The sequence below is a fragment of the Gouania willdenowi genome, chromosome 6 (genome assembly GCF_900634775.1).
Source record: "Gouania willdenowi chromosome 6, fGouWil2.1, whole genome shotgun sequence".
Taxonomy (NCBI): Eukaryota; Metazoa; Chordata; class Actinopteri; order Blenniiformes; family Gobiesocidae; genus Gouania; species Gouania willdenowi.
Genome location: NC_041049.1, coordinates 28,272,714 through 28,297,829, shown reverse-complemented (window position 1 = coordinate 28,297,829; position 25,116 = coordinate 28,272,714). Strand labels below are relative to the sequence as shown.

Here is a 25,116-nt window from a genome sequence, read left to right as displayed (position 1 = left end):
AAATAAGAAACAAGGCTGTTTTTTTCTTTCAAATGCATTTATGTATAGAGAATTTGGCTGTCACTATTAAATTATTTCTAATCATTAATGGTCAATATTACTAAATTGTCGAACATGGAGCTTCCTAATTGGTCCGTCACTCCTCTGACGTTGTGCATGACGTCAACACGTTGGTGTCACGTGTTCCGGAAACTCGGACTGGTTTAAAACTGACAACCCCAGCTTAGCTCTTCTACAACCCTGCTGGTTGTACTGGTGCTGAGGAAAGATGGTCCAGAGGAGCGCGTTTCCGTGGTCTGCGGTTATTCTGAGCTGTCAGCACAAAGACTCAGTGCACGTTCTACAGAGAGGTGAGCGGTGTCCCACTCAGACACACGGGGGCGCTAACGTCACACACCAGGGATGTCAACAGATACACGTTTTTGTTTTTATTTTTCCCCTCTAAACAGCTTTTTGTAATAAATTTAAGGCCGTGGCTACGGGTACGTAGACTGTCACGCTATGGATACGCAGCGCCCCCCATTGGCCAGTTTAGGTCACGTGATAGGTGCGCCACTTGACTTAAAGTTCCGTGTTGCTCATATTTGTTTTTATTTACCCCTCTAACCCTTTTATTTTAGCACTAACTATCCTAAACCCTAAAATGTTTATTTTTGTGGGATATGTATTTTTAAAAATGGAATTTGCTGTATTAAATATGTTAAAATGAAGGAAAAAATAATAGTCAAATGTAGGATTCGAACCCACATTAGCGAAACCTACGTTGGTGGTGACATTGGCACGCTTATGGAGAGAAGCTCCGGAAACGTAGACGTACCTTAAGACCTTTTCTTTAACAGGCAGACAAATTAAAAAAAAACAAATGAAAGGCCTTAAAAAGTCTTAAATTGTCTTACATTCAGATTAAATAAGTCTTAAATGTTCTTTAGTCACGTTACCATGATGGTGGTGAGCACGGACTGAAGACTCTTTGTAGACAAACTGGCTGCGTCTTGCGATTATGTTTCACTGACTGACGCGCAGCCATTCGCTACACCTGCAGAGTTTAGTCAATAAAGTTTTTGTTTAAAAAAAAAAAAAAAAAAAAAAAACATCCCCTGCTAAGGAGCGAGTTGGATGCAGAGTGGAGGTGGAGAACAAAGTGAATAAAGGAGCTCAACAACAGGTAAATCACTACAACATCCTTCTATTGTTCTGTTTGGAAGAGACGAAACTTATCGTTAGCCTCTCTGGTAGCTAGCCTGATGCTAGTGCGTGTGTGTGTGTGCGTATGAATGTTTGAGGGCGTGTTCGTGTGCGCGCGTATGTTTGTGTGCGCTCGCGCGTCAGTGTTTGTGTGATTTGCGTGTGTGTGAGAGATACTTTTTTATTTTAGTTTTATCAGCTTAAGCAGGGTTTAAATGTGTTTTATGTATAGACTTAACTTGTACACAATGATGGTAATAGTTTAAAGATATAGTCTGGTCTGTAATGTAGTGAGACTGGATTAATTATACATTTAGACTGGGTTAAAGTAACTTATTACATCTACTCACATTTGTTTTATTTTTATTTTTTTAAGGTACTTGTACTTTGTGTTAGTGTATGTGTGTGTTTTGCTCCTTGTGCCTTAACCTAATACTGCAAATAAAACAAGTTAATAATTCAGTTGTAAATTGTGCTATAATACATACTAATGCGATACTGCCTTTCTCATTTGATCAGAAAATATCAAAAAATGACAGGTTTCATGATGATAAACACATGATGTAACCACAGGGAGAAGCTGTGACTGAAAACATCCTCTACATGATGATCACTGACATGAGTTCTGTGTCCATGGTTGAAGATGAGGCTTCACTACAATCATCCTCACCTTTAATCCAGGTCACATTCTGCCCTCAACGACACATTTAACAAAGCTCATGGAGAGAAAATATGAAGAGACTTTAAAGGAAGTGAAGAACGCAATAAACACAAACAGCAAGCATGTTCTCACTGATGATATATGGACATGTGTAGCTAATGAAGTCCACCTTAGAATGACCTGTCACTACATTCACAATGGGACCAATAAAGAAGCTGAAATTAAAAATGTGGCTTTTTTTAATCCGATTAATTGATTAAATTATTGACCAATTAATCGATTATGAAAATAATAATTTGTTGCAGCTCTAGTTGAGAGGGAGCTGGAAAACAAATCATCTGAACACTGAACATTTTCTCTTTCCCTTACCTTCTCACCTATTGTACCTCTTTTACTTCACCTCAGAGTTTCTGTTTTCACAACATTTCAAATGAAAATTGTGTTTTTCACATTGGTATGTCTAATATGGGCCCATAACAGAAATGTAAGGTTTCATTAACCAGGACAGAAATTAAGCTGCTAATGTGGGTTTGTTACATTTTTTTAGAAGGCATAATTTTTGATCAAAGATACACATATGGCATTACACAGTGAAGGATATGATAAAAGCATTTTGGCGTTGGGCTTGCTCACAGGTTCCAGTCAATTATGATTTCTGGGTTATTGTCCACTGATATTAAATGTTGTGATAATTGTGTTACAATATCATTTAAGACAATGTTGATATTTTTGTTCTATTTCCACATTAATAAACACAATTGAATGTTCTTGAACAACTGTTTATTTTCATTTTTCCTTATTGTATATTATTAACTGACATCAATGCCTTTAATTGTAAAATAATGTATTTTCCCTTTGGTCTGCATTTCCATCGTAAGTTTGGTCTTAAATTTTTTTTAAGGTGGCATTAAAAAGGTCTTAAAAATAACTTCTTCCTACCTAGAGTCACCCTGTTTAAATGAGCTTTTATGCTCGAGTGACTAAAGTGGACACGTGACTTTTAAGCTTTCTTTAAAAAAAAATAAGTTGATTTATGAATCCATGTTTATACTCAAGGTTGCATAGCACTCTTAGCTTTTAATACATTCTTAGTCTTTGTGAGACTAGAGGTGATTACTTTGTATTTCTGAGTCGACTCATAATGTTGAACGCTTTTTACTTGGGGAAAACTCTCCTGTATTAAACAGTGAATAATACAAGGAGATCAGGATGGATTCCAGGCTAGCCAACACCAGGGGGTAAAACCAGGATGAGGGATAAAGCCTGAAAAAATCTGCTATCCTGGATAAACGTATCCCCAAGTCAGTTGAACGAAAGGTGGCCAAATTTATCCAGGACAAGTAACCATGGTGATTAGGTGATTTAGCCTCTACAGCTAACCTGTAACCATGGTGATTTAGTCTCTACAGCTAACCTGCTGCAGAGCAGGTTAACAACCAGGATAAAGTTATCACTGTTGTGGCTCTGCTGTCAGTGCTGTGAGAAGTGAGTGTTTTATAGAATGTTCATGGTTTTTATACATGTTTCTTCCCATAAATAATATAGTCATTTAATTTGTCCGTTGACTTTTTTTTTCAATATTTTTTTTTGTCATAGTTTATATATTAAGACTAAAACAACATATAAAAAGACACAGAGCAATGAAAGTGAGAAGGCAGATGGTTTATTAGGAATTTGTTCCTTACTAATAAAACACTAACACTGAAAAGTTAGAGAAGATACAGAATAATCTGACTTTACTCATTATGAGTGCAATGTAACTAATAGAAGATCTTTTTTTTTTAAGTGTGTCCTAAAAATAAGAAAATGGATACTGTACTGTTGTTTCTGAATGGTTTCACATTATTCTGACTTCAATTTTTAACTTTACAATAACTATTCATTCAGTGGTAGATTTCTTGCTTCCCATGTGGGAGACCTAATTTCGAATCCTGGCTTATACACTTTACCTTTTTTGTGTGTGTGAATTTCCCCTCTGGGAGATTAATAAAGGTCTAATCTATAATAAACTTAAAAAAAAAAAATCTAATAATCATTGATTTCTAAAAGTGATCAGCTCCACCTCCTCTTACTGTAACTATAGCAGTTCACTTTATTAATTCTACATGTTTGGGCTATTTATGCATTAAGGCAGTCGGCTATTGTCTGCCAGCCTTTCTCTTTCTCCTTTTTAGCAGCGCTGATGTTCCTTTTATCCGTATCATGTCTTTTGTTTCTTCATCCTGCTGCAGAAGCATCAGTTGTTCGCTGGCGTAAACAAAGCTGAGCGTCCGTGATCCATACTGTCATCAGAGATTCTGTGATCGAATTCATGGTCTTCTTAAGAAAGCCTTGAATGCCCACTTATCTCAAACATCCACATCTCTTTATCCTGCCTCGGCAAACATTCAACCAATTTATCCAAGATAGCACCAACCAGACTTTGTCTTAACTACTCATTCATCTTTATCCTGGATGTATTTATCTGACTTTAGTGCTATACCCTCCCATGTCTTTGACAGAATCCTGTGTGTTGTTATGGATGATGAGCTAGCAAGTCATTTTAAGTGTATTTGACTTTGAATATTGCTTTTCTTTTTGTAATGTTTTGTGAATTGCAAATTTCCTCATTATTTCTGTTAATTTTAAACTTTTTGGCCTCCTATGGATAGGTGTTGTAGATCAGCACATGTGCTAACACACTCAAAACAATACATCTGGGTTACCAATGTAATTGTGATGTCCATATCAAATAAAGGGAATCAAACATCAAGTATTTTTTTCTCACAGAACTCGGCAATTTATGAAGAAGTCAAAGCTCCTTCCAGAATGCAACTCATGTCATTGGAGATCAAGCTGGCTGCAGAGATGAATTCTGTTCCACTTGATTCATGAACACAGACTTGCCTTTCTTAAAAAAAATAAAAAAAACCTACAGATGCAGTATATGCCATATATTAATAAATAACATAATACCTAGATATATGCCGTATTTGCTATTTATTTTTTTAAATTGTATTTTTATATATTTATTCATTTCTGTCCCTGCACAGTAGTTTCACTGTTCTACCACCAGGTTTTGTTTATAGGCATGGTAAGAGTTGTGCATACATTTACAACTGTTTCTAAACTTTCTGTGGAAAAGTAAAAGTTGATAAATACCATACTTTGCGTGGGAATGTTCATACGCTTACGCCTGTGCCTTACGAACGGTTGTTAAATGATGCCCCAGGTTCAACTATAATGATACGATTCACTATACGATTCTCTCACACTTTTTTTTACAAAATGAGACCGTAGACATGCGATGACTGAAAACTTTGTTTTTTTTTTCTTCGAAAAATACAAATACTCTACTATTTTCTTTTATCTTTTATTTTCAAAAGAATTTTGGGGTTCTTAGAACAAATGGAGATGGGTGAAAAATAGCATGACATGGGACCTTTAACAGTTGGACTTTAAAACAAATCCCATATCGAAGAAATAATATAAATAAACAAACTATGGCTATGGCTTTCATTCTCTCTCTTGTTTCTCCCTTTCCTCTCTGTTCCCCTCTCATCTTGGATTTCACATGTTCTTTCTTTCTCACCTCTTTCATTTTGTCTTGGAGAAGCCAAAATGCTTCCACACTTCTGATTAAAAACACGGTGGGGCATCCTGAATTTCAAATTCTAAATAGATAGCGCCCTCTGCTGTAAAAAAAAGTACTGCAATTCAATTTCAGTGTATCGATGTGAACCGTGACACCTTTGAATCATATTTTAACTGCCTCACGATTAATCTTTACATTTCTACCACCTATTTACTTTTTTTAAACATAACCATTGTTTTTTCAATTCTGAAATAAGAGAAAAAAACAATTATTTCCCCATTTCTCAACTTGCTTTATTCTTTCCTACGACATTTGTGTTTTGTATTTTTTCATTATTATTAATAATTTTAACAAAGGTCTTATTAACTGTGTTTCACAGAGTTGGAGCTGCGACAGCAGCGGGGTGTGCTTCCTGCATCTGCTTTACTGCTCACTGTCCCTGACAGGGAGACTGCGGTCGGAAGTGGAGGAGCAACAATCAACGCTCTGTTAGTGGCTGCAGAACACCTGAGCAGCAGAGCCAATCACAGCGTGAGTCTATAACACACCTGTGCAGCACAACCAATCAAAGCGTGAGTCTATTACACACCTGAGCAGCAGAGTCAATCACAGCGTGAGTCTATAACACACCTGTGCAGCAGAGCCAATCACAGCGTGAGTCTATAACACACTTGTGCAGCAGAGCCAATCACAGCGTGAGTCTATAACACACTTGTGCAGCAGAGCCAATCACAGCGTGAGTCTATAACACACCTGTGCAGCAGAGCCAATCATAGCGTGAGTCTATTACACACCTGTGCAGCAGAGTCAATCAGCGTAAGTCTATAACACACTTGTGCAGCAGAGCCAATCACAGCGTGAGTCTATAACACACCTGTGCAGCAGAGCCAATCAAAGCGTGAGTCTATAACACACTTGTGCAGCAGAGCCAATCACAGCGTGAGTCTATTACACACCTGTGCCGCAGAGCCAATCACAGCGTGAGTCTATTACACACCTGTGCCGCAGAGCCAATCACAGCGTGAGTCTATTACACACCTGTGCCGCAGAGCCAATCACAGCGTGAGTCTATTACACACCTGTGCCGCAGAGCCAATCACAGCGTGAGTCTATTACACACTTGTGCCGCAGAGCCAATCACAGCGTGAGTCTATTACACACCTGTGCCGCAGAGCCAATCACAGCGTGAGTTTATAACACACCTGTGCCGCAGAGCCAATCATAGCGTGAGTCTATAACACACCTGTGCAGCAGAGCCAATCACAGCGTGAGTCTATAACACACCTGTGCAGCAGAGCCAATCAAAGTGTGAGTCTATAACACACCTGTGCAGCAGAGCCAATATGCTGCTCAGCACTGAGGAGCTCCGAGTAGAGCACAGGTGTTGCGGTGAATGGACTTTCTGCTCTGCATTTCTTCTGAGTTCACACTGTTTGTTACCATGGTTACAGATCCTCTCTGAGGACTCTGCTTTAATTTTATAATTCATGTTCATTTGATTTTGAAGGTTGTGACGGCTGATGTTCTGGATGACGCTCACATCCTCATCCTGCACACAGTGAGTTTAATGCTTAATAATATGATTAATATTTAGAATTAATATGTAATGTTATTTTATTCTGCACACAGTGAGTTCAACGAGTAATAATTAATACATGATGTTTATAATTCATGATAAGTGTTTATAAATAATATTTATATTTGATAATTACTGGCAATTTAGGGACTCCAGTCAACCTAATAGTCATGTTTTTGGATTGTGGGAGGAAGCTGGAGTACCCAGAGAAACCCACGCAAGCACGGGGAGAACATGCAAACTCCACACAGAAATAACCCAAGTGAACCCTGGACTTTCTTACTTTGAGGCAAATGTGCTAACCACTAATCCACCGTGTGATTGCAGGGGGTGCAGGAGCCTATCCTAGGAGACATAGGGCGTAAGGCAGTGTAGCCCCCCCTGGATAATTCATATCTGTAATTAGTCGTTAATAATATAAGTATAATTAATATGTAATGGTTATTTTTCAGTTTACAGGTACATCATTCCTCGATAATTAGTGTTAACAATCGTTGGTTTTTAACTCACTCAGTGCCATTTCAAATTCAAAAGCTCAGTGCCATTGACGAGATAACTCGTCATTTGCTTTTTTTCACGGGGATTACTAGAAAACACCCTGGCGAAGGGCCCTCATCAATATCTAAACTGTGGGGTGTTGTAGTAACCAACTGTGCCCAGAAGATGGCAGCAGTACACCTTTAGATGTGAGAAGCAGGAAAAAGGGAGATTATGGCGCTACAGAGTGATATTGTGAAGTATCCAGCAGCTCACAGCTCCATATACAAACACAGAACATGTGTGGACCTGAGTGGATTATTGATAATGTTGTGATCGTGAGATAAAACCATCAACTAATAGGGCCAAACGGGTCATTGCTGCGTGTAGGGAGGAGGGGGAGGAGGTGGGGTTGTGGAGGTGGGTACAAAATAACCCCAGCCTGTGAGACAGATAGCAAAATAATATGTGACATGTAGGAGGTAGCAGCGCACCTTTGGATGAGAGATCATCCATGCTCAGCGGAGCTCAGAGGAAGAAGAGGAAAGGCGTTTATGAGACAGAAAATGGCGCTACGTAAAGAGCTGACGTTCCCAGCAGTGCACAGCAGCGGATACTAGGGATGTAACGATTAATCGTAAGGCAGTTAAAAATCGATTCATAGGTACCACGGTTCACATCGATGCTCTGAAAATTTAATCGCAGTACTTTTTTTAAACAGCAGAGGGCGCTGTATATTAATCCTTCCAGAAGCGGACGTGACGGGCGGAATCTGCTACTATTTTCTTTCTGGCCGCCATTTACTGTTAAACATGCTCATAAATGATTCTTTACTCCTTTAGCACCGAAATAATATCTGTAATATTACGTGAATATCTGTAAAAGTCACATTTTTCTATTAGCTCTGTCTGCTAGCATAGCATCTCTTCTTCACTGGTGGAATAACTGCATGCCAACCGACCACTGGGTTACCAGCGCCCTCTGCTGGTCTAAACAAATATCTGACGTAAATACAGTAAAATGACTGTTTTTTTTTGTTGTTTTTTTTAAAGTCCAATTGTTAAGGCACAAAATACATTTTCAGTTGCACTTTTAAAAAGAAAAAGAACTATTATGCAGTTCTGAATTGTTTACTATAGAACCAGAATTTAAATTAATAGGTTTCTTCTTCATTTGTATAATTCCTTTATGTATTTCATTCAAGATTTATTTTTAGTTAAATTGCATCATTTTGCATAGTTTATCAAATGATTCTTTTGACAATGAAAAATAAAAGGAAAATAGTATAGTATTTTACCCAAAAAATAAAGGAATATTTTTCAGTCATTTGTCAACATTCCCATTTTGTAAAATAAATCGTGAGAAAATCGTATCGTGAATCGAATCGTATCGGGAGTTGAGTGAATCGTTACATCCCTAGCGGATACTCGACCAGACTGTGTGGAACTCATGGATAATGTGGCGATGGTGAGATAAAACAATAAAAAAAATGGGGAAAGCAGTGACACTCTGCATGTCCGGGAGGAAGAGGAAGTTGCGTGTGTACAGACTGAAGGGAGAGAAAGTTGGAGGAATGCCAAAATACAGTAAAAATTTCATTCAACTCTGAACCAGATAGATAAATAATAATAATTTTGCCAATAAAAACCTGGTCTCAGTGTTTATTTTTTATGTTTTATATAAGGAAACAATATTCAGATGTTAGAGTTGTCACTAGAGCAAAAAAATAGCTTTAAGTCACTGACAGGGTTTTTTTCAGAAAAAGGCTTTTTCTCAGCTTTTTGCTCTGAAACTGAAGATTTGTGTAAAACTTGCTCTATCCAACAGCTGATTACAAAAGAACGAAACGAGCCAGAAACAATTTTTTGATGAAAGTAGAGACTTCAATCTTTTAGAATCTGGTGTCAGATTTCAGATAGTCATAGTAGAAAATATTCTGAGAGTCTTTAAATCAGTCAAAATGCTCAAAAACGGCTGGCACTGAGGGGGGTAGAAAATCTGAAAATGGCTGGCACTGAATGAGTTAATGGTTAATATTCCTTAGGGGCGGGACTTCCCCTGGAGCTCCTGCAGCAGGACCTTCTGTGTGCTGCCCCAGGAGGAGCCTGATCAGAAAGTTCAGGCTCCAGTCTGCATCCTTGACCTCCTGCTGGACTGTCTAAGCAACCAGGTAATAAATCCAACAACACTTAGACAAACAATTATTTTAAATATTTATGTATTATTCAATATTCAATTAAAATAAAACATTAATTTTAAATAAATAATGTAATTAAAATGAGTTAACCTGAGCTAATCCACAATAATCTGTCTGCAGCTGTGTCCTGGTTCTCCTCCTGGTGTTTGGGTCTGTAGCACCGACGTGATACTCAGAGTACCCACAGACTTCAGTACGTGAGCAACACACATAAACACACATATATTCAGTACATATGTATATATATATTTTGTGTGTGTGTTAGGAGTGTGTTGGCAGGGCTTCTCAGGCGTTGCTGTGGTGTCGTTTCCTGCTGAGGTTTCTTTTGCAGCTCATCATGGAGTTTATCTGTCTGACTCTCAGGTCTGCACCTCATCCTTTAATTAATTAATTATGTATTGATAATTGTATCTGTAACTAAAGACTGCATTTGTTCATGTTGGTCATGTTTCAGTTCAGTAACAGCTGAACCTGAGGTTTGGAACCTGAGCTGTAACTAAAGGGGTTGCAGTTAAACTTTCAGGTTTCTGTGTTAATAGTTCATTTTCATTTATTTATTTTCATTATATTATTTATTTCATTCATTAAAAAAAATGCAACAACAGCATTTAATGACAAGGAACAGAAAGAAGTAAAAACAGCAGAAAGACGTAAAAGTCTGTAGTGATTCTCAGTCAGAGAGGAGGCGGAGCTCAGTCTGTGTCAGGAGATCAAAGCTGCTCTGAGCATCACACAGGCTGTGACTCCTGTGTAACTGTCTATGAAGAACTGCAGACTGGACTCTCAGAGCTTTGGATTCTCCTGAATCTTCCAGAAGTCATAAAAAAATACTACCTACCCAGAACAAGGACTAAACCAAGCCTCAAGTGGAGGGGAGCAGCAATAAACTAATTTTTGTTTTGTTTTTTACTATCAAGAAACCAGCGAAGTCTCAGGAACTAAAGGGACTGGGCCTCAAAGTGCAACCACTATACCAGTATTATAACAGTTACAATTTTATTTAGCAGAAGTTTTTATCCTAAACAATGTACAACACGAGCAATTAGGTTTAATTGACTTGCTCAACATCCCATGTGATGGCCCAGGTTGAATTTATATCAGTGACCCTCTGATTATAAGCCCGCTTTCTTAACCATTATGCCACTTCCGCCCAAACAAACAAGACAACTATGACCTTCCGTCACAGAGCTGCCTCAGGGGCTCAGCGGAGAGGAGGAGGAGGAGGAGGAGGAGGAGGAGTCAATGATGAAGCTGCACGAGTAAACTTGCTTCATCACAACACATGCAGGCTGCGTCCTCATAGTCCCTCCTATCTCCTTTCCTATCCACTGTTCTTTAACCCACGAAGTGTTTAAGTTGTGGCCATGATAAAAGAGCGTTCAAATGATCTTTCAGCTGAGGAAAGGAGACGCGGCCGTCGAATTATTACGTCACCTCGTGATCACCTTTTCCTAACTCCTCTCCTAACACCTTTCCTTAACCTTGTGACATCATCCACTGGGTTAAGGAAAAGCGGATAGGAAAGGAGACAGGAGGGACTATTCGGATACAACTGCAGTGTCACAGAAACTTCAATCAGGAAGTTTCTCCCCCATCTAATAAGTCACATGACACACTCAGGATCAAAGTTCAGAGCTGAACCGAATCACTGAGGATATCAGAGCACAGTTCTGGGTGTTGTTTATAGTTCAAGCTCAAATAAACACACACTGTAAACAAACGAGTGCACACTAGAGGGACTGACCCCAACAGAATAAACATAACCAACAACAACAAGTTGTTTACAGTTGTGTCTGGTGTGTTTCAGGGCGGAGTCAAAAACATAATCTACAGAGGAAATGAAGAACAAATCAAACACACCCTGATGCCTGATGGACACGCTCCTCTGGTACTCTCACACACACACACACACACACAAACACACACACATATTAATGATGTGCGTATTTATCTGTGTGTGTAGGTGTCTGGTCCTGTGTTCTTCAGCCGCTCAGTTTCTGAGAAGTTACTTCAGTGTCATGTGTCCCCTCCTCTGGACGGCTGCACCTACCTGGGCTTGGACTGTGGAGCTCCGCCTCTGAAGGTAAACACAGTAAAGGTCAGAGATCAAACATCATCAGAAGAGGAACAGATGCTCTTTCTAACAGATCATCTTTACATTCATCCATGCGTGTCCCTACTTTCAGTGTTCCTGTGATGAAACTTTAAATGAGCGTTAGATGAACATTAGAACCAGGCATGTGCAGAGTGTGTGTGTGCGTGTGCGTGTGCTTGCATGAACGTCTATGTGTGGCAAAAAATAAATACAAAACAAAAGTGTAAAACTTTCCTTGAAGTATTATACATAAGGCTGACATTACACTGTCATTATACACTGTCAAAATGTGATATTCATCTTTATGCAGATGATACATTTATATATTGCTCTAAACCAGATATTTCTGACATAAATGATTCTTTACAACATGACTTTGATTCAGTACAGCAGTGGCTGCCATTTAATAAACTCCTGCTTAATAAATCAAAATCTTACTCTATGCTTTTCCAGAAAAAAGATAGAAATAATCTTAATCTGCATTTTCTGGATTCTTCTCCTCTGGAGCCAACCGAGAAATTTAAATACCTTGGTGTTTGGCTGGAAACTGATCTTTCATTTAAAGCTCATCTTACACACCATTACCAACAAATTTAACTTTTGTCTCAAAATGTTATTTCAATCCATAGCAGTGACGTGCTGTGAGCACTAGGGTTGGGTAGGCAGGGCGTTGCAAATCGAGACCACCAATGTCGACACCACAATTCCATATGTTTCTGCTGGCAAGTGTGAATTCAATTCAATTCAACTTTATTTGTATAGTGCAATTTACAACAAAGTCATCTCAATGCGCTTATCAATATATAAAATTAACCATAAGAAATAAAAAAACCCAACAAGATCCACATGAACAAGCATTTAGTCATCTAACAAAATCAAGATCCTAAAACACCATTAAAGAAACATAAACAATTATTTAATATAGCCTCCATACTCTCCCAACAAGATATATCTCATGACACGACAGGGCATTCGTTGTTTGTGTTGGAAACACGGAAAAAATTAACAACAACAACTCGTAACAGCTTTAGTGAGGCGCATCTACAAAGCCAATCCTACCACTCACTGTAGAAAATACAAACCATGTTCTGACCTTACCTTTGCTGAAGGTCTGGTAACTCAGGTGTTGGTCACCCATCTTTTAAAAACTGTAATTTTTCCTCAAAAGAAAGTTTATTTATCGTCTCTAACGCTGTCATCCTGCCTGTAGCGTTATCCCGCCCACTAGCTAGAGAACGTAGCAGCAGCAGTCACGTGATAATAATTCACTAATGCACTTTGAAGGTACGTATCGCATTTAACATCTTGGGGAACTGACTGCTCATGCGCAAACACAGAAAAACACGCTATGGGGCCAGAGGCAGATCTGCTACGTGCTTTTGGGAGAAGGTGTGGCCTGCTCCTGCCTTACAGTGTAGTGAGAGTGTGCAGCGTCTCTGCCGTACCAGGAAATAGCGATGTTTAGTCATTTAGGCTATGAAAAGCACAAAATGCTGACGCTTTCAAACTAGGCTATCGGAAATGGAAAAATAAATAATTTATAATTATATTATAGTTAAAACAAATAATCAAAATATCAATTCACCCTTGGGTGGGCAGTGCCTACCCAAGGGTGAATTGATATTTTGATTATTTGTTGTAACCTGACTGCACGTCACTGATCCATAGACTGTTTTAACTTTCAGGTAAGGAGAAGAATAGTCTCTCAGTTGTTGCTACCCATTCTGGACTATGCAGATATTATATATTCAAACACTACTGCCACTTGTATACTACACTCTCTTGATGTGGTTTACAACAGCCTTTGCCGATTCATCCTTCGCTGCCCCTATAGAACACATCATTGTGTGACGTATGAACAGCTGTCCCTGCTTGCATCCTCTGCCAGAAGAAAATATCATTGGCTACAGCTCATTTTTAAATGTATTTACTTTCAATATCCAAATTACTTATCGCAATATTTAGTGCCTCACAGTTCACAATATATTTCTTGTCACAACGAACAGCTCTTCTTTATTGTTGTAAAGTTAATAGAGAAATTGGGAAATATGCTTTCTGTTTTCCTTTACGTTTTTATCTCTGTATCGAACTGCTCTGTTAACACATCTTCAGAATACTTGTCTTTGTTTTTAGCCTTTTGTACTTCGCATTATTATGTTATGTATGTGTGTATACACATACATTAAAAAAAAAAAACTACAAGGGCCTAGTTTGGTTTCTGCCTTTTTTTGATCTCTTCTTCCTTCCTCCCTATCGTTATTATCCCATTTCTCATCTAAATGAGGGGCGCCGCCCTTGTGGTGAACCGCAGTTCTCCCGCTCCTGTGCTCCCATGTATTGCCTTTCATTTTTTCTTGGACGGGATGAAACTGAAATGTAATTTTGTTGCTCTGTAACATGTGCAATGACAAATAAACTCAACTCTAACTCTATATATGTATATAGAGGTGTTAAATTTGTCAATTACATTTGTGACGTAGTGTTTTCACTAAAATGTGCAGGTACGTCTTCACAGAAATGTTGTCACTGTTTGTTGAAGGAACCAATATATTGTTTACTGGAATATTGCACTATAATGGTGTCACTGGTAAGAAAGACCCTATTTTTTGTTTACAGAAAGCACTATTGGAGATACTTATTCGTTTACATTGGTATGTTGACACTTATTTACAGAAATGTTGCACTGAAATAGTGTCACTGTTCATAGGACACTTTTTCAATTTATTGTTTTTCAGAGATATAAAATAAAAATTGTATTTTTTCACTTAATCTTTTTTTTCTTATGTCAGAGATTATCGTAGATTAATTTCTGACCAATATATCGATAATTGCAGTATCGTCATATCGTGAGATGTGTATCGCGTATCGTGAGGTACCCAGAGGTTCCCACCCTACCAGTGGTTCTCAAACATCTCACACCAAGTACCCCCTCTTAAAACGCTTGACCTTCAAAGCACCTTCATGCTGTTATAATATGCTCAAAGATCATTATTTGACCAAATGACACCAAAAAAATTACAGACTGCAGCGTTAAGTGACGTTCGCTAATATATAACACTTTTGGCTAATTTATGACACCTATGGAGCTATGTTGGCATTTTTTGGGTTAGGGATTAGGGTAACGAACGACACTTAATCACAGCCTTCATGACATCTTATTCATGCTAATGACAGGTGTCATGTCATTATAATGATCAGCCTTTATGTATAAAACTTAAAATAAATTGTTACCAATAAAACAATAATAATTGTGATCTACTGTCTTTTGGTCACATGATTCACATAGCCTTCAGTGCCCTCACTTGCCCAGATTGTGCCCTGTAGCCCAGAGCAGATAATTAACTATGACAGTATAAATACAACAATAATAATTAGAAGAATTTGAATTTAGATTTTCTCAAACTCTCGAATTAGTTAATAATTGATCAGTAATTGTTTATAAAACTTGTAAATGTACACACAAATTTGTGTGTGTGTGCGCGTGCGTGCGTGTGTGTGAGAGAGAGTCTCCTAGGTTGAAACAAAAACATTTGTTCATGCTCCATGTGCACCTTTTTACCTTTGAGCCATTCAAAGTTCTTTACACCACCCTGATTAGAACATCTGCAGCTCAGTTTAGTGCTAGACACAGACAACACTGTCCTATCATTGTTCTAACATTTCCTGTCCTCTTTGTAGATCTCTCTCTTCCTGGATGTGCTGAAATGTTTCTGCTCCGACGTTTCCTTCCAAAGCTTCGTCAGTGAGGAACGAGAAGGTGACAGTGCTCCCAGCGGCCCACAGGGGGCAGCACTGAGGTGCGGCCGGGCCGAGCTGTGGAGGATCCTCGGAGGAGAGAAGATGAGCCTGGGTTAGTGCAGTGGTTCTGCTGTGCCCCCCTTTGAAAAATGAAAAACTCTCAGCAATTATTACACATTTCACCCTAATAAATGTAACTGTTTCAGAATAAGCACCATTTCTGTGCAATAACTTGATGATTCAGTGAAGGAGCAGGTGTTGTGTGTCCTCTGGCACCTGTGTTGATTGGTGTCTTTTTCTGACAGTGTACGTCCCCAATGGTCGCTACGACTACTTGACCTCATCAGGACGGGAACACGTGCAGCGTCTCACACAAGACTGGACCAACAAAAACACTCTGTCCCACATCCAGGTAAACCACCAATACAACCAGTTATACCCGGTTTTACTGGTTATGACCGGTTCAAATTGGTTTTACTGGTTATTTCTGTTACAGGTGGAGGGGATGGTCAGTGGTGGAGCTCGGATCATCAACAGTGTACTGGAGGGAGACGTTGCCATAGCAACAGGCGCTGTGGTCCAGCACTGCCACCTTCAGGTCAGGAGAAGCACTACACCTGCTCAGGGTTACAGTTAGTGAGAATTTTTCAACACTCAGGGCATAATTTAATGAGATCCCCATAAAGAGGCTCCAACAGATGCAGGTGCAGTCAGAGTACACCTTTAGGACATCACACCCTAAGTGATTCAGTCACAGTTTTCAAAGGTTTTAAAGTTATTTATGTCTTTTCTGTTCGTCAAAGATTCCTTTTTAAAAAATGTTTGTGGTTGTGGTTGTTGGTTTGTTGTTGAACTGATTTCAGAGCTGAAGTGAGTCACACACAATGATGGAACGTGTGTGTGTGTGTGTGTGTGCGCGTGTGTGTGTGCTCAGGGTCCACTGAACATCCCATCAGGCTGCTTTCTGTCAGGTTTCACTTCCTCTGAGTCTCTCAGGCTGCGCTCGCTGCAGCTTCAGACTGATTTGATGCTTCAGAGTCACAGGATGAAGCTGGGAGACATGAAGATGAGCGTGTATTCTGTGATGGGAGCAAAGGATGACCTGGAGGTCAGAGTGTGCGTGTGTGTGTGTGTCACCGCTGAAAATGAGTTATTAACGACTGTGCTGATCCTCCTCCTCCTCAGGCCTCCTGTGAGCATACCACAGCAACCTTCATAAACCACAGCTGGGAGCAGTTCTTCAGCAGGACGGGAATAAAGTACGATCACTTCATACAAAATGTTATGAATTCATCTACTTACCGGAGACGCTCACAGGTCTCGTGTTTTTGACCAAAATTCAAGTTTATAAATGGTAGTAGCAACTGTGCAATAAAAAAATATTTGACACCAACTAAACAATACAACTACTCTGATTTTTTTGTCAGTTTAGTAGAGATCAGATGCGGCTTTATGTGTAATATTGTGCCGTCAACAACACACAACAACAAAACTATACAAAAACATTACACCAATAATGTTCAGATTAGTAAATATTTTAAATGCTGACATGAATGTTGATAATGGAACAGACAGTCACATGTTTGTGGTCCTGCTGTGATAAAAGTTGCCCCTCTTTAAATGAAAGCCTCTCAAACACAGTGAAGCACTCACACAGGCACAAGATAAAGCTGTTTTCTCCCTGTAATGTTCTGCTGAATTACAGTAAAATCGTTTTTTAATCCTTCCTTCTTAGTTCTAAACATAATGCTCTTGTTAGAAGTGAACTTAGCTTAGCACTGTAGACGTGAGACAGTGAGGAGGAACATGTGGTTATATGTGCTTGAGGAAACCTACAGGATTAACAAGGTTGTTTACACATCACAACTTGAGTCACAGTTCCAAGTCTTCCCTTCAGTGAACTAAAGTATTTCTATTAAAATGATTTATCCTCAGGTCAGAGGAGCTGTGGGCTCCTGGGGAGAGTCACTCTTTGCTGGATGCTCGTTTGTTCCCAGTCCTCCACCCCAGAGAGGGCGCTGTAGGAGTGGAAGATGGCGTCGGCTGGTTACTGGGAGCTGTGGGAGAAGTGGGAGCATTGGGAAGATGGAGGGAGGCTTGGAGGCTCTCCCTAAGGGAGGTGCTGTCCCTCACCCTGCAGGGGGCAGAGCTTCAGTGGAGGGAGGAGCTCCACTTCCTGTCAGGGAGAAGAAGAATCAGTAACTTCCTGTTGAATAGGTCAAACGTCTGCCTGCTTCCTTTGCTCAGAGCCGCTGTACAGGGAGGCCAGCAGGGGGCGCTCCTGGACACGTTGGACCAAAGTACGAGTGTGTGTGTGGTGTGTACCTTTCACAAACGTGTATAACTGTGTGTCTGTGGGTGTAGTTGCAGTTGAGTCTGTGGATGTGGCCCCTCGCTGTCTGGCGTGCGTCTCAGATGTGTTGGCGTTGACGGCAGCAGGAAAGGGCGGGCTGAGGAGTGGCCCGGCAGCCAATCAGGCTTGGAGCTCCGCCTACATCCTACTGGACAAGGGAGACCTGAGGGGTGGAGTCTCTGCACTGGCTAATCAGAGGCAGCGGTGGCTCAACAGGCAAGTCATGTGACCCTTAGCCGGACAGCCTGAATATTCTGTTAACCATTCTCATCATTATAATAATACTAATGTTGATGATGATAATTAATTTTAGTGATGATTTGGAGTCACAGCCCTAACAGACGTTAGAGCTACAATTTCAATGTGTTGATGTGACTGTCGCCCCCTGCAGGCCAGAGCTGCTGCTGCGGGCTGCACGTCACTACGAGGGTGCTGGTCAGGTGCTGCTGAGACGAGAAGTGATGTCATCACAGAGATTCATCTGCATTGGACAAGCAGTAGCCCCACCCCCCGGACAGTGGCAGGAAGTGGAGTGTCCGGCACGACTTGATTTAGCAGGTAAAGTGTTAATAATATTAATAATGCTAATAATATTAATTACAATAATAATCAATGTAATCTAATCGGAGGTGGGTGGAGTGACACTCCACCAATTACCTTCGAGCACGGCGGCTCTGTGACCAACATGGCGGTGAAGGTCGATGGGAGGCGTCCTATTGGTGCTCGGGCTCGACGCATCAGCGAGCCCCGCCTCCTGCTCGTCAATCTCAGCGGGGGGCGGAACGGTGAGGTTTCCATGGAAATAGTATGTGAGAGCCTTGATGACATGAAGGACTTCAATCAGCCCCACGCCCCGGGTATTGCTCAGACACATGCGCACGCACACACACACACACACACACACACACACACAACAACTAAACAAAAAATCCTTTAACGGGACTTGTTTCATAGTGTGTGTGTGTGTGTGTGTGTGTGTGTAGGAGCCTTGTTGAAGGCTGTGTGTGTGTGCAGTGGCCTGCTCTCACTGGACTCCAAGAATGCTTTGAGTGATCAGCTGATACAGCGATGGGGGGGAGGACTGGAGATCCACAGCTGGTCGGAGCTTCCTACTGGTTCAGGACTGGGTTAGTAAACAAATAAACAGAGAACAGGGTTAGAATCAGTCGTGAACTACCTGCTCTCCTCTGACTACAGGAACCAGCAGCATCCTGGCAGGAGCGCTGTTGGCAGCGGTTTACAGATGTACTGGTCGGAGCTTCAGTGTCGACTCCCTCATCCACCAGATCCTCATCCTGGAGCAGATTATGACCACAGGTTAGTCCTGAAGGCTCAAACCAGGGGGTATTTCATCAAACCCAGCTCAGGGTTAAGTCCAGGTTTAACCTGAGAGTCCGGCTCCATTAAGCCGGGTTCTAACTGGAACGGCCATTTCATCAACGAGAAAACACCTTGGTTACCATAGCTCTCGACCAGTTTTAAGCACAGGCTTGGTTTAAGCTGCAGCACGTACTCATGAAACCACGTCATCATTATTAAAGAAGTCATTTAATGATGCTTTAAAACATTCAACAAAGATCTACAAAAGGAAAAAGGAGTCAAAAAGACTTCTGTTATACTTTTTTTTTTTAAATACCGCTTTAATACAGTTAAACAGAATGTCATGGTAAATGTTTTAATGATTTTAAATCCATACAAATGACAATAGAATCATTGCTTTATTATGTGTTTAATGTGTCCCGTATTTTTAATGAGATATCACAGTCTCCATGTGTTTAAACCATCAATAATAATATGTAAGGTGCGTATCCATCGCCTCTGTTTACCACACAGTATCAATGTGTCTATTCTTTGATCAGAGATTAATAATGAGAAAGCTGTGGATACACAGAGAGGGAGGGGCTTCAGGGACAGTCACAGGATAGAGCACTCAGGCTCCCAATGACAAAGATACACTATCGCTTTTTGGGACAGCTCACCTGCAGCGTCTACAGTGCTGGATGTGACATCCAACAGCACCGCTGCTGCTCCCTCTGTTCATTTAGTGCTGAGTTCATCAAACTATTCATCAGACACAAGTCTCATAATTACATATTATTTAATTGTTACATCATCTCTTTTATTAAACGCTGACGGCGTTAAAAAACTTATCAAACGCACACAATCAGTGTGTGATCACATGCTTCAGTTGTTTGCTATGATAAATTGACTAAGTAACACCTTCTTTAACCATTTACTACTTTTCAAATGTTCAAACCACAGTCTGTCCTTTTTTTTTTTTTTAACGTGTCCATTTATTTACGTCCTGTGTGTCTCAGCATTGATTCCTATTGGCTTCTCATTCATCATAAAAGTTGGAGCACATGCGCTGTCACTCTCTAATCATTAAATCTGTGATCGATCTTGTGGGTCTAATGAGGATGTGTACTTAAGCTAAATACTGTCAGCTGATTGGCTCAGCTGGGGAGATTGAAGCTGTGACGAGTTTAATGGAATGGTAAAAGCCAGCATGGTCACAGACGGCTTAGTTGAACCAGGTTTAAACCATGAGTCTGGCTCTACTGAGAACACTCACAATACCCCCCTGGATGTTCGATTGTCTGGTTGTTCTGCATGGGTTTACATCAAACTCTGGACAGACAGCATTTATTGCAGCAGGGCCATAAACATATGATTGTATCTGATCTGATGGTCACATTATCAACATGTCAGCATGTAAAATAATGACCAACACAGGAAATAACAAAGGGTTTGTCTGTGGGCGTTGTCATTTTGGGTGTTTTTAGAGGTACTGCAAATTTTTCTGTATTTTGTTTTTCTTGTTGTTTGTTTTACGTCTCTGTGTATTTTTTTTTTAATTCACAAAATTACTCCATGAAGTGTTTACTATTCATGTCATTTGGTTAGTTGTCGATTCATTTTGTGTCTTTTTAAAATCATTTTGTTAATTTCTTAAGTAATTTTGTGTATTTTCTGTCATTTTGTGTATTTTTTATGTCATGTTTAATTTTCTTGTCATTTTCTCTGTTTTGGGAGTCACTTTTGTAGCAGCAACACCTTTCAAAACTAAAACCAGTAGAAAACAAACTTGCCATTGTGGTCTTGGTTCCACCTCATATGACTGAAACTACAGAAAGAAATCTATTCAGGGGCCACTAAATCAGTGTTTTTCAACCTTGGGGTCAGAACCTCATGTGGTGTCACCTGGAGTTTAAATGGGTTCGCTTGAAATTTCGAAAAAAAATTCTTGATATCAAAATGGGGTCACGATCCAAAAAAAGATGGGAACCACTGCACTTTCCACTTATTTACAAAATGAGATTCTTTAAAGTGTGTCATCACTCCCTGATGCTATCATTATGCTCTATAATTGTTTTCAAATAGTTTTCTAAGCATAATGTTGGACAAAGGGAGTACTTGGATTCAGAAATAAGAGAAAGGGGGTACTTGTGCCAAAAAAGTTTAAGAACCCCTGCTATAGAGAGTGACCAGTGTGTGGTCAACATGGGGTTTTGCCCCTCGGCTCACCCTAATGTTCAACCACAGCAACTCACCTGTATAAATCCCCTCTAATTAAATGTGCATGTCCAGTGACACTCCCAACACAAACAAGTCAGTTACAACAAACGTAAACACAAGTATGCAGTCACCTATATTATGGCTCCTGCACATTTTATGTATTTTCTTTGGGGGCCACACAACATTAGACCTCCAGAGGGGTACCAGTAACTATGTCTGATTTAAGTTTGCTCATCAGTTGCCATGTGGACGTATCCTTGCTAACGTGCTGCTGCTGAGTTGAAGCCATGTTGGTTTATGTGTTGCTTGTTCAGGTGGAGGCTGGCAGGACCAAGTTGGAGGCCTGCTGGGTGGGGTGAAGGTGGCTCGCTGTGAGGCCAGGCTGCCTCTGAAGGTGGAGGTGGAACAGCTGAACATCTCTGAGGACTTCAGGAAAACTGTGGAACAGCACCTCCTCCTTGTTTATACTGGGAAGACACGGCTGGCCAGAAACCTGCTGCAGGTGAGAAACCACCACGACAATGATGATGATGATGATGATGATGACGCTGTATCTTCAGGACGTGGTGCGCTCCTGGCACAGCCGCCTCCCTGAGATGGTGGGAGTTGTGGATCAGTTGGTGCTGTTGTCAGAAGAAGCCGCTCAGGCCTGCTCAGAGGGTAAGTTTTCTTTTACAGCCAATGAGGCGGTGCTCTGAGGTCATGTGACAACACTGCTTCAACGCTACAGGCTCTCTGTTGCAATTGGCCTCCTGCTTGGAGCGCACATGGCAGCAGAAGAAGCTCATGGCGTCGGGCTGTGAGCCGATGGCGGTGCGAGCGCTGATGGATGCGCTGAAGCCGACCGTGCTCGGTCAGAGCCTGGCCGGGGCCGGAGGGGGCGGGTTCCTCTACCTTCTGACCAATGAGCCACGTCAGGAAGGGACGGTGCTTCAGATCCTCAGGAACAACACGGTGAGCTCCAGGTTGTTGTCGTTTTTTGTTCATGGTTGACACTTTGTGAAAAATTCAACTTGAAACTTTTGTTTTTATAAATGACAACCACAATAAGAAAAATGTATATAAGACTGAATTAATACATATTCCTAAGTAACATTACAAATCAAGAACTAAACAGAAAATAAACTACATTTCCCAAAATTTGGGCTATTTCATCAGCTGAGGGGTATTCCATAAAGGAGGGTTAACAAACTCTGAGTCTATCCATAAACTCTGGGTCAACATACCCCGCGATGGCAAACACTGGGTATCTGATTCCATTACAGCTGGTATGAAGTGGGTTAATCAACCCTGAGTATGTAAACCCTGGGTTACTGACGTGCATGCACGTGATAAAAAGCCATCATCAATGGATCGAAGATGACTTGGGTTGCCATGACAACCACCCGCAAAATAGTGATTTATTCACCGTAATGGGTGAAAAATAAGCCGGTGTTTGAGGAATATGAGCCTGTTCTAAATGTGCGTTCAGTCTTCAGTGATTATAGTGACTTAAATCAGATGTAATTAGTCACACTTTTTGGTCACGTCATCACTTTATCTCTTCAGTGACGTGACAAGCGGTGAATAATATGAATAAAATGTGTCTGAGGAGACGTGTCAGCAGCATAGAATGGCTGCATAGAGAGCCCTCCTGTTCCACTGGATGTTAAGATAGTAAATGCCGCTTGATATTGCATAATTTATATTGATTTTTAATGTAATATTGTTGCCAGAGTCATCTCAACGTCCTAAAAAATGTCATAAAAAAACACTGACGTGGGACGCAAACCTGCGATCCATTGCTTTCAAGAGCAGCGTCACAATTCACTGCGCCATCATATCTTGAAAAAGACGTGAGGTACAGATTTAACTGTATAACAATATAAAACAACAATCGAGCCTTAAAAGTGGATTCATTTAAATTATCATCTCCTCCTTTATGTTATCCACAGGTTTGTATTCAGTGAACTTTACTACAGACGTCAGTAGATGTTTTAATGCAGATCAACCTCTCAGTGACTTTCACTTAATGATCTACATCTACAATGTTAGAAAGAAAACTACTGTTTGCACACATAAAAAAAAAACATAAAGCAACACAACATTAGTAATGATGTGAACACATCTGTGGTGTGTGATGTTACTAGAGAAAAGTGTTAAGGTTCATTAAAGTGTTAAGAAACGGCGTTCAGGTGGGCGGAGCCAGGTAGAAACCCAGGGTTTCTTTGATAAAACCTGCCAGCGACCAGGTTTAGTTCACGGACAATGTTGCCATGGTAACATACTCAGAGAAGAACATACCTCACGTTTAGGAATGAGATACTCAGAGTTTCCCTCATTTAAGCCTGAACACACTCAGAGTTTGAACATAACCCGCTTTATGGAATACCCCTCTGGTTTAGATCTGACACATTTTACATAGTTATTTCAATCATTTTTAACTTGTTAAGAAAATGTGAGAAACATGGTTTTGTTTAATTAAACACTTGTGATTGAAAAATGTTGCCAATTTAAAATTAATTTGTACAAAAATGTTACTGTTATCCTTTATTTTCAAACCAAACTTACTATGACAAAACTCAAGAGATGGAAAACCAGAATCCTGACTCAAAATCCAATCCTGCAATGAATTAAAAAACGAATATCACAAAACCAACAGCTACTAACATCAGTATTAAACGTTTGATGTCAGAAATTATTACACGGGTAGATATTATTTCCCACTTTACGATGAGTTATGATTAACTAAGGTTAGCTGTAACGGTATGAGGGTATATGTTTGATGATTCACTGATTAATGTTGTCATTTCAGGCTCTGAGAGACGTCAGCGTTCACACGGTGCAGCTCGACATGGACGGGATCATATTTCTTCCTCCAAAAGATGCTGCAACAGCTGACCAATAAACTGCAGACATGCACCTCTTTACCTTTTGACCACATTAAGTGTTACTAGGACTGGTGGCTACATGCTAAGCTAACTAAACATGTGGGACTGGTCTCTGTTATGAAGGTCCCTCCCAGTCCCAGATTAAGAAGCACATTTACCATCTGTAACATGTGAAATGCAAAGATTCAAGTTTCCTTCACCTGGAAAGATGCACGTTTGGAAGGATGGCTGGGCTACCGTGTGGGGATCGGGGGGTGCGGTCGGGCATGGTGGGGCGGTGGGTCTCTGGGGGGGTGTGGAGGGGTGTTGCTGGGGGCTCCTTTTGCGGGGTCTCTCCGGGCGGTGCCGGCCTGGTGGGGCGTGGGGGTGCCCCTTCCCTGCGGGTGGGGCTTGGCGCTTGTCTTGTTTCCTGGTTGCCTTGGGGGCGTGGCTCGCGGCGTGTGGGTCCGGGGCGGCTTGCCGTGCCGGTGTGGGGGGTGGGCGTGCTGGGGGGTGCCGGCGTCTGCGCCGGGGTTGGAGCGGGGTTGCTGGGAGCCGGGCTCTGCGGTGTGGCTGGGCCCTTTGGTGGGGGGAGGGAGGGGGGGGGGGGGGGGGGGGGGGGGGGGGGCGTCTGGGGCGCATCAAGAAAAGGCGATCGGGCGCGCTCTGGGGTGCTTGGTCAGTGCGCCTGGGGGCCGGCGGGGCGGCTTGCAGCGTGCCCTTGGTGCCCTCGGCGACTATGGGCGTGGTTGTCATCCCTGGGGGCGCTGTTCTCGGTGCTGCTTCCGTTCCGGGTCCTTCTGGCCTGGGGTCCGACCCTGCTGGCTCTGGGCCCGCCGGCTGCCCGTTCCGCGCGGCTCTGGCCATCTGCTGGGCGGGGGCCTTGGCTCCT

At 41.2% G+C, this 25,116-nt stretch overlaps 1 protein-coding gene across 1 annotated transcript; it reads left to right on the top strand.

The window, feature by feature from the left end:
* Nucleotides 1-152: 152 nt before the first annotated feature.
* Nucleotides 153-24,492, top strand: fcsk (fucose kinase). The gene is made up of 23 exons (XM_028451670.1): nt 153-350; nt 5,800-5,951; nt 6,928-6,978; nt 9,518-9,643; nt 9,791-9,863; nt 9,936-10,033; nt 11,478-11,558; nt 11,634-11,753; nt 15,444-15,615; nt 15,809-15,915; nt 16,000-16,101; nt 16,438-16,611; nt 16,689-16,762; nt 17,439-17,803; nt 17,868-18,072; nt 18,248-18,414; nt 18,486-18,713; nt 18,840-18,983; nt 19,054-19,173; nt 21,690-21,877; nt 21,936-22,035; nt 22,106-22,329; nt 24,170-24,492. Exons 1-23 carry the CDS (start codon nt 269-271, stop codon nt 24,260-24,262), a joined length of 3,246 nt encoding a protein of 1,081 aa, XP_028307471.1. The 5' UTR covers nt 153-268; the 3' UTR covers nt 24,263-24,492.
* The last annotated feature ends 624 nt before the right edge of the window (nt 24,493-25,116 follow it).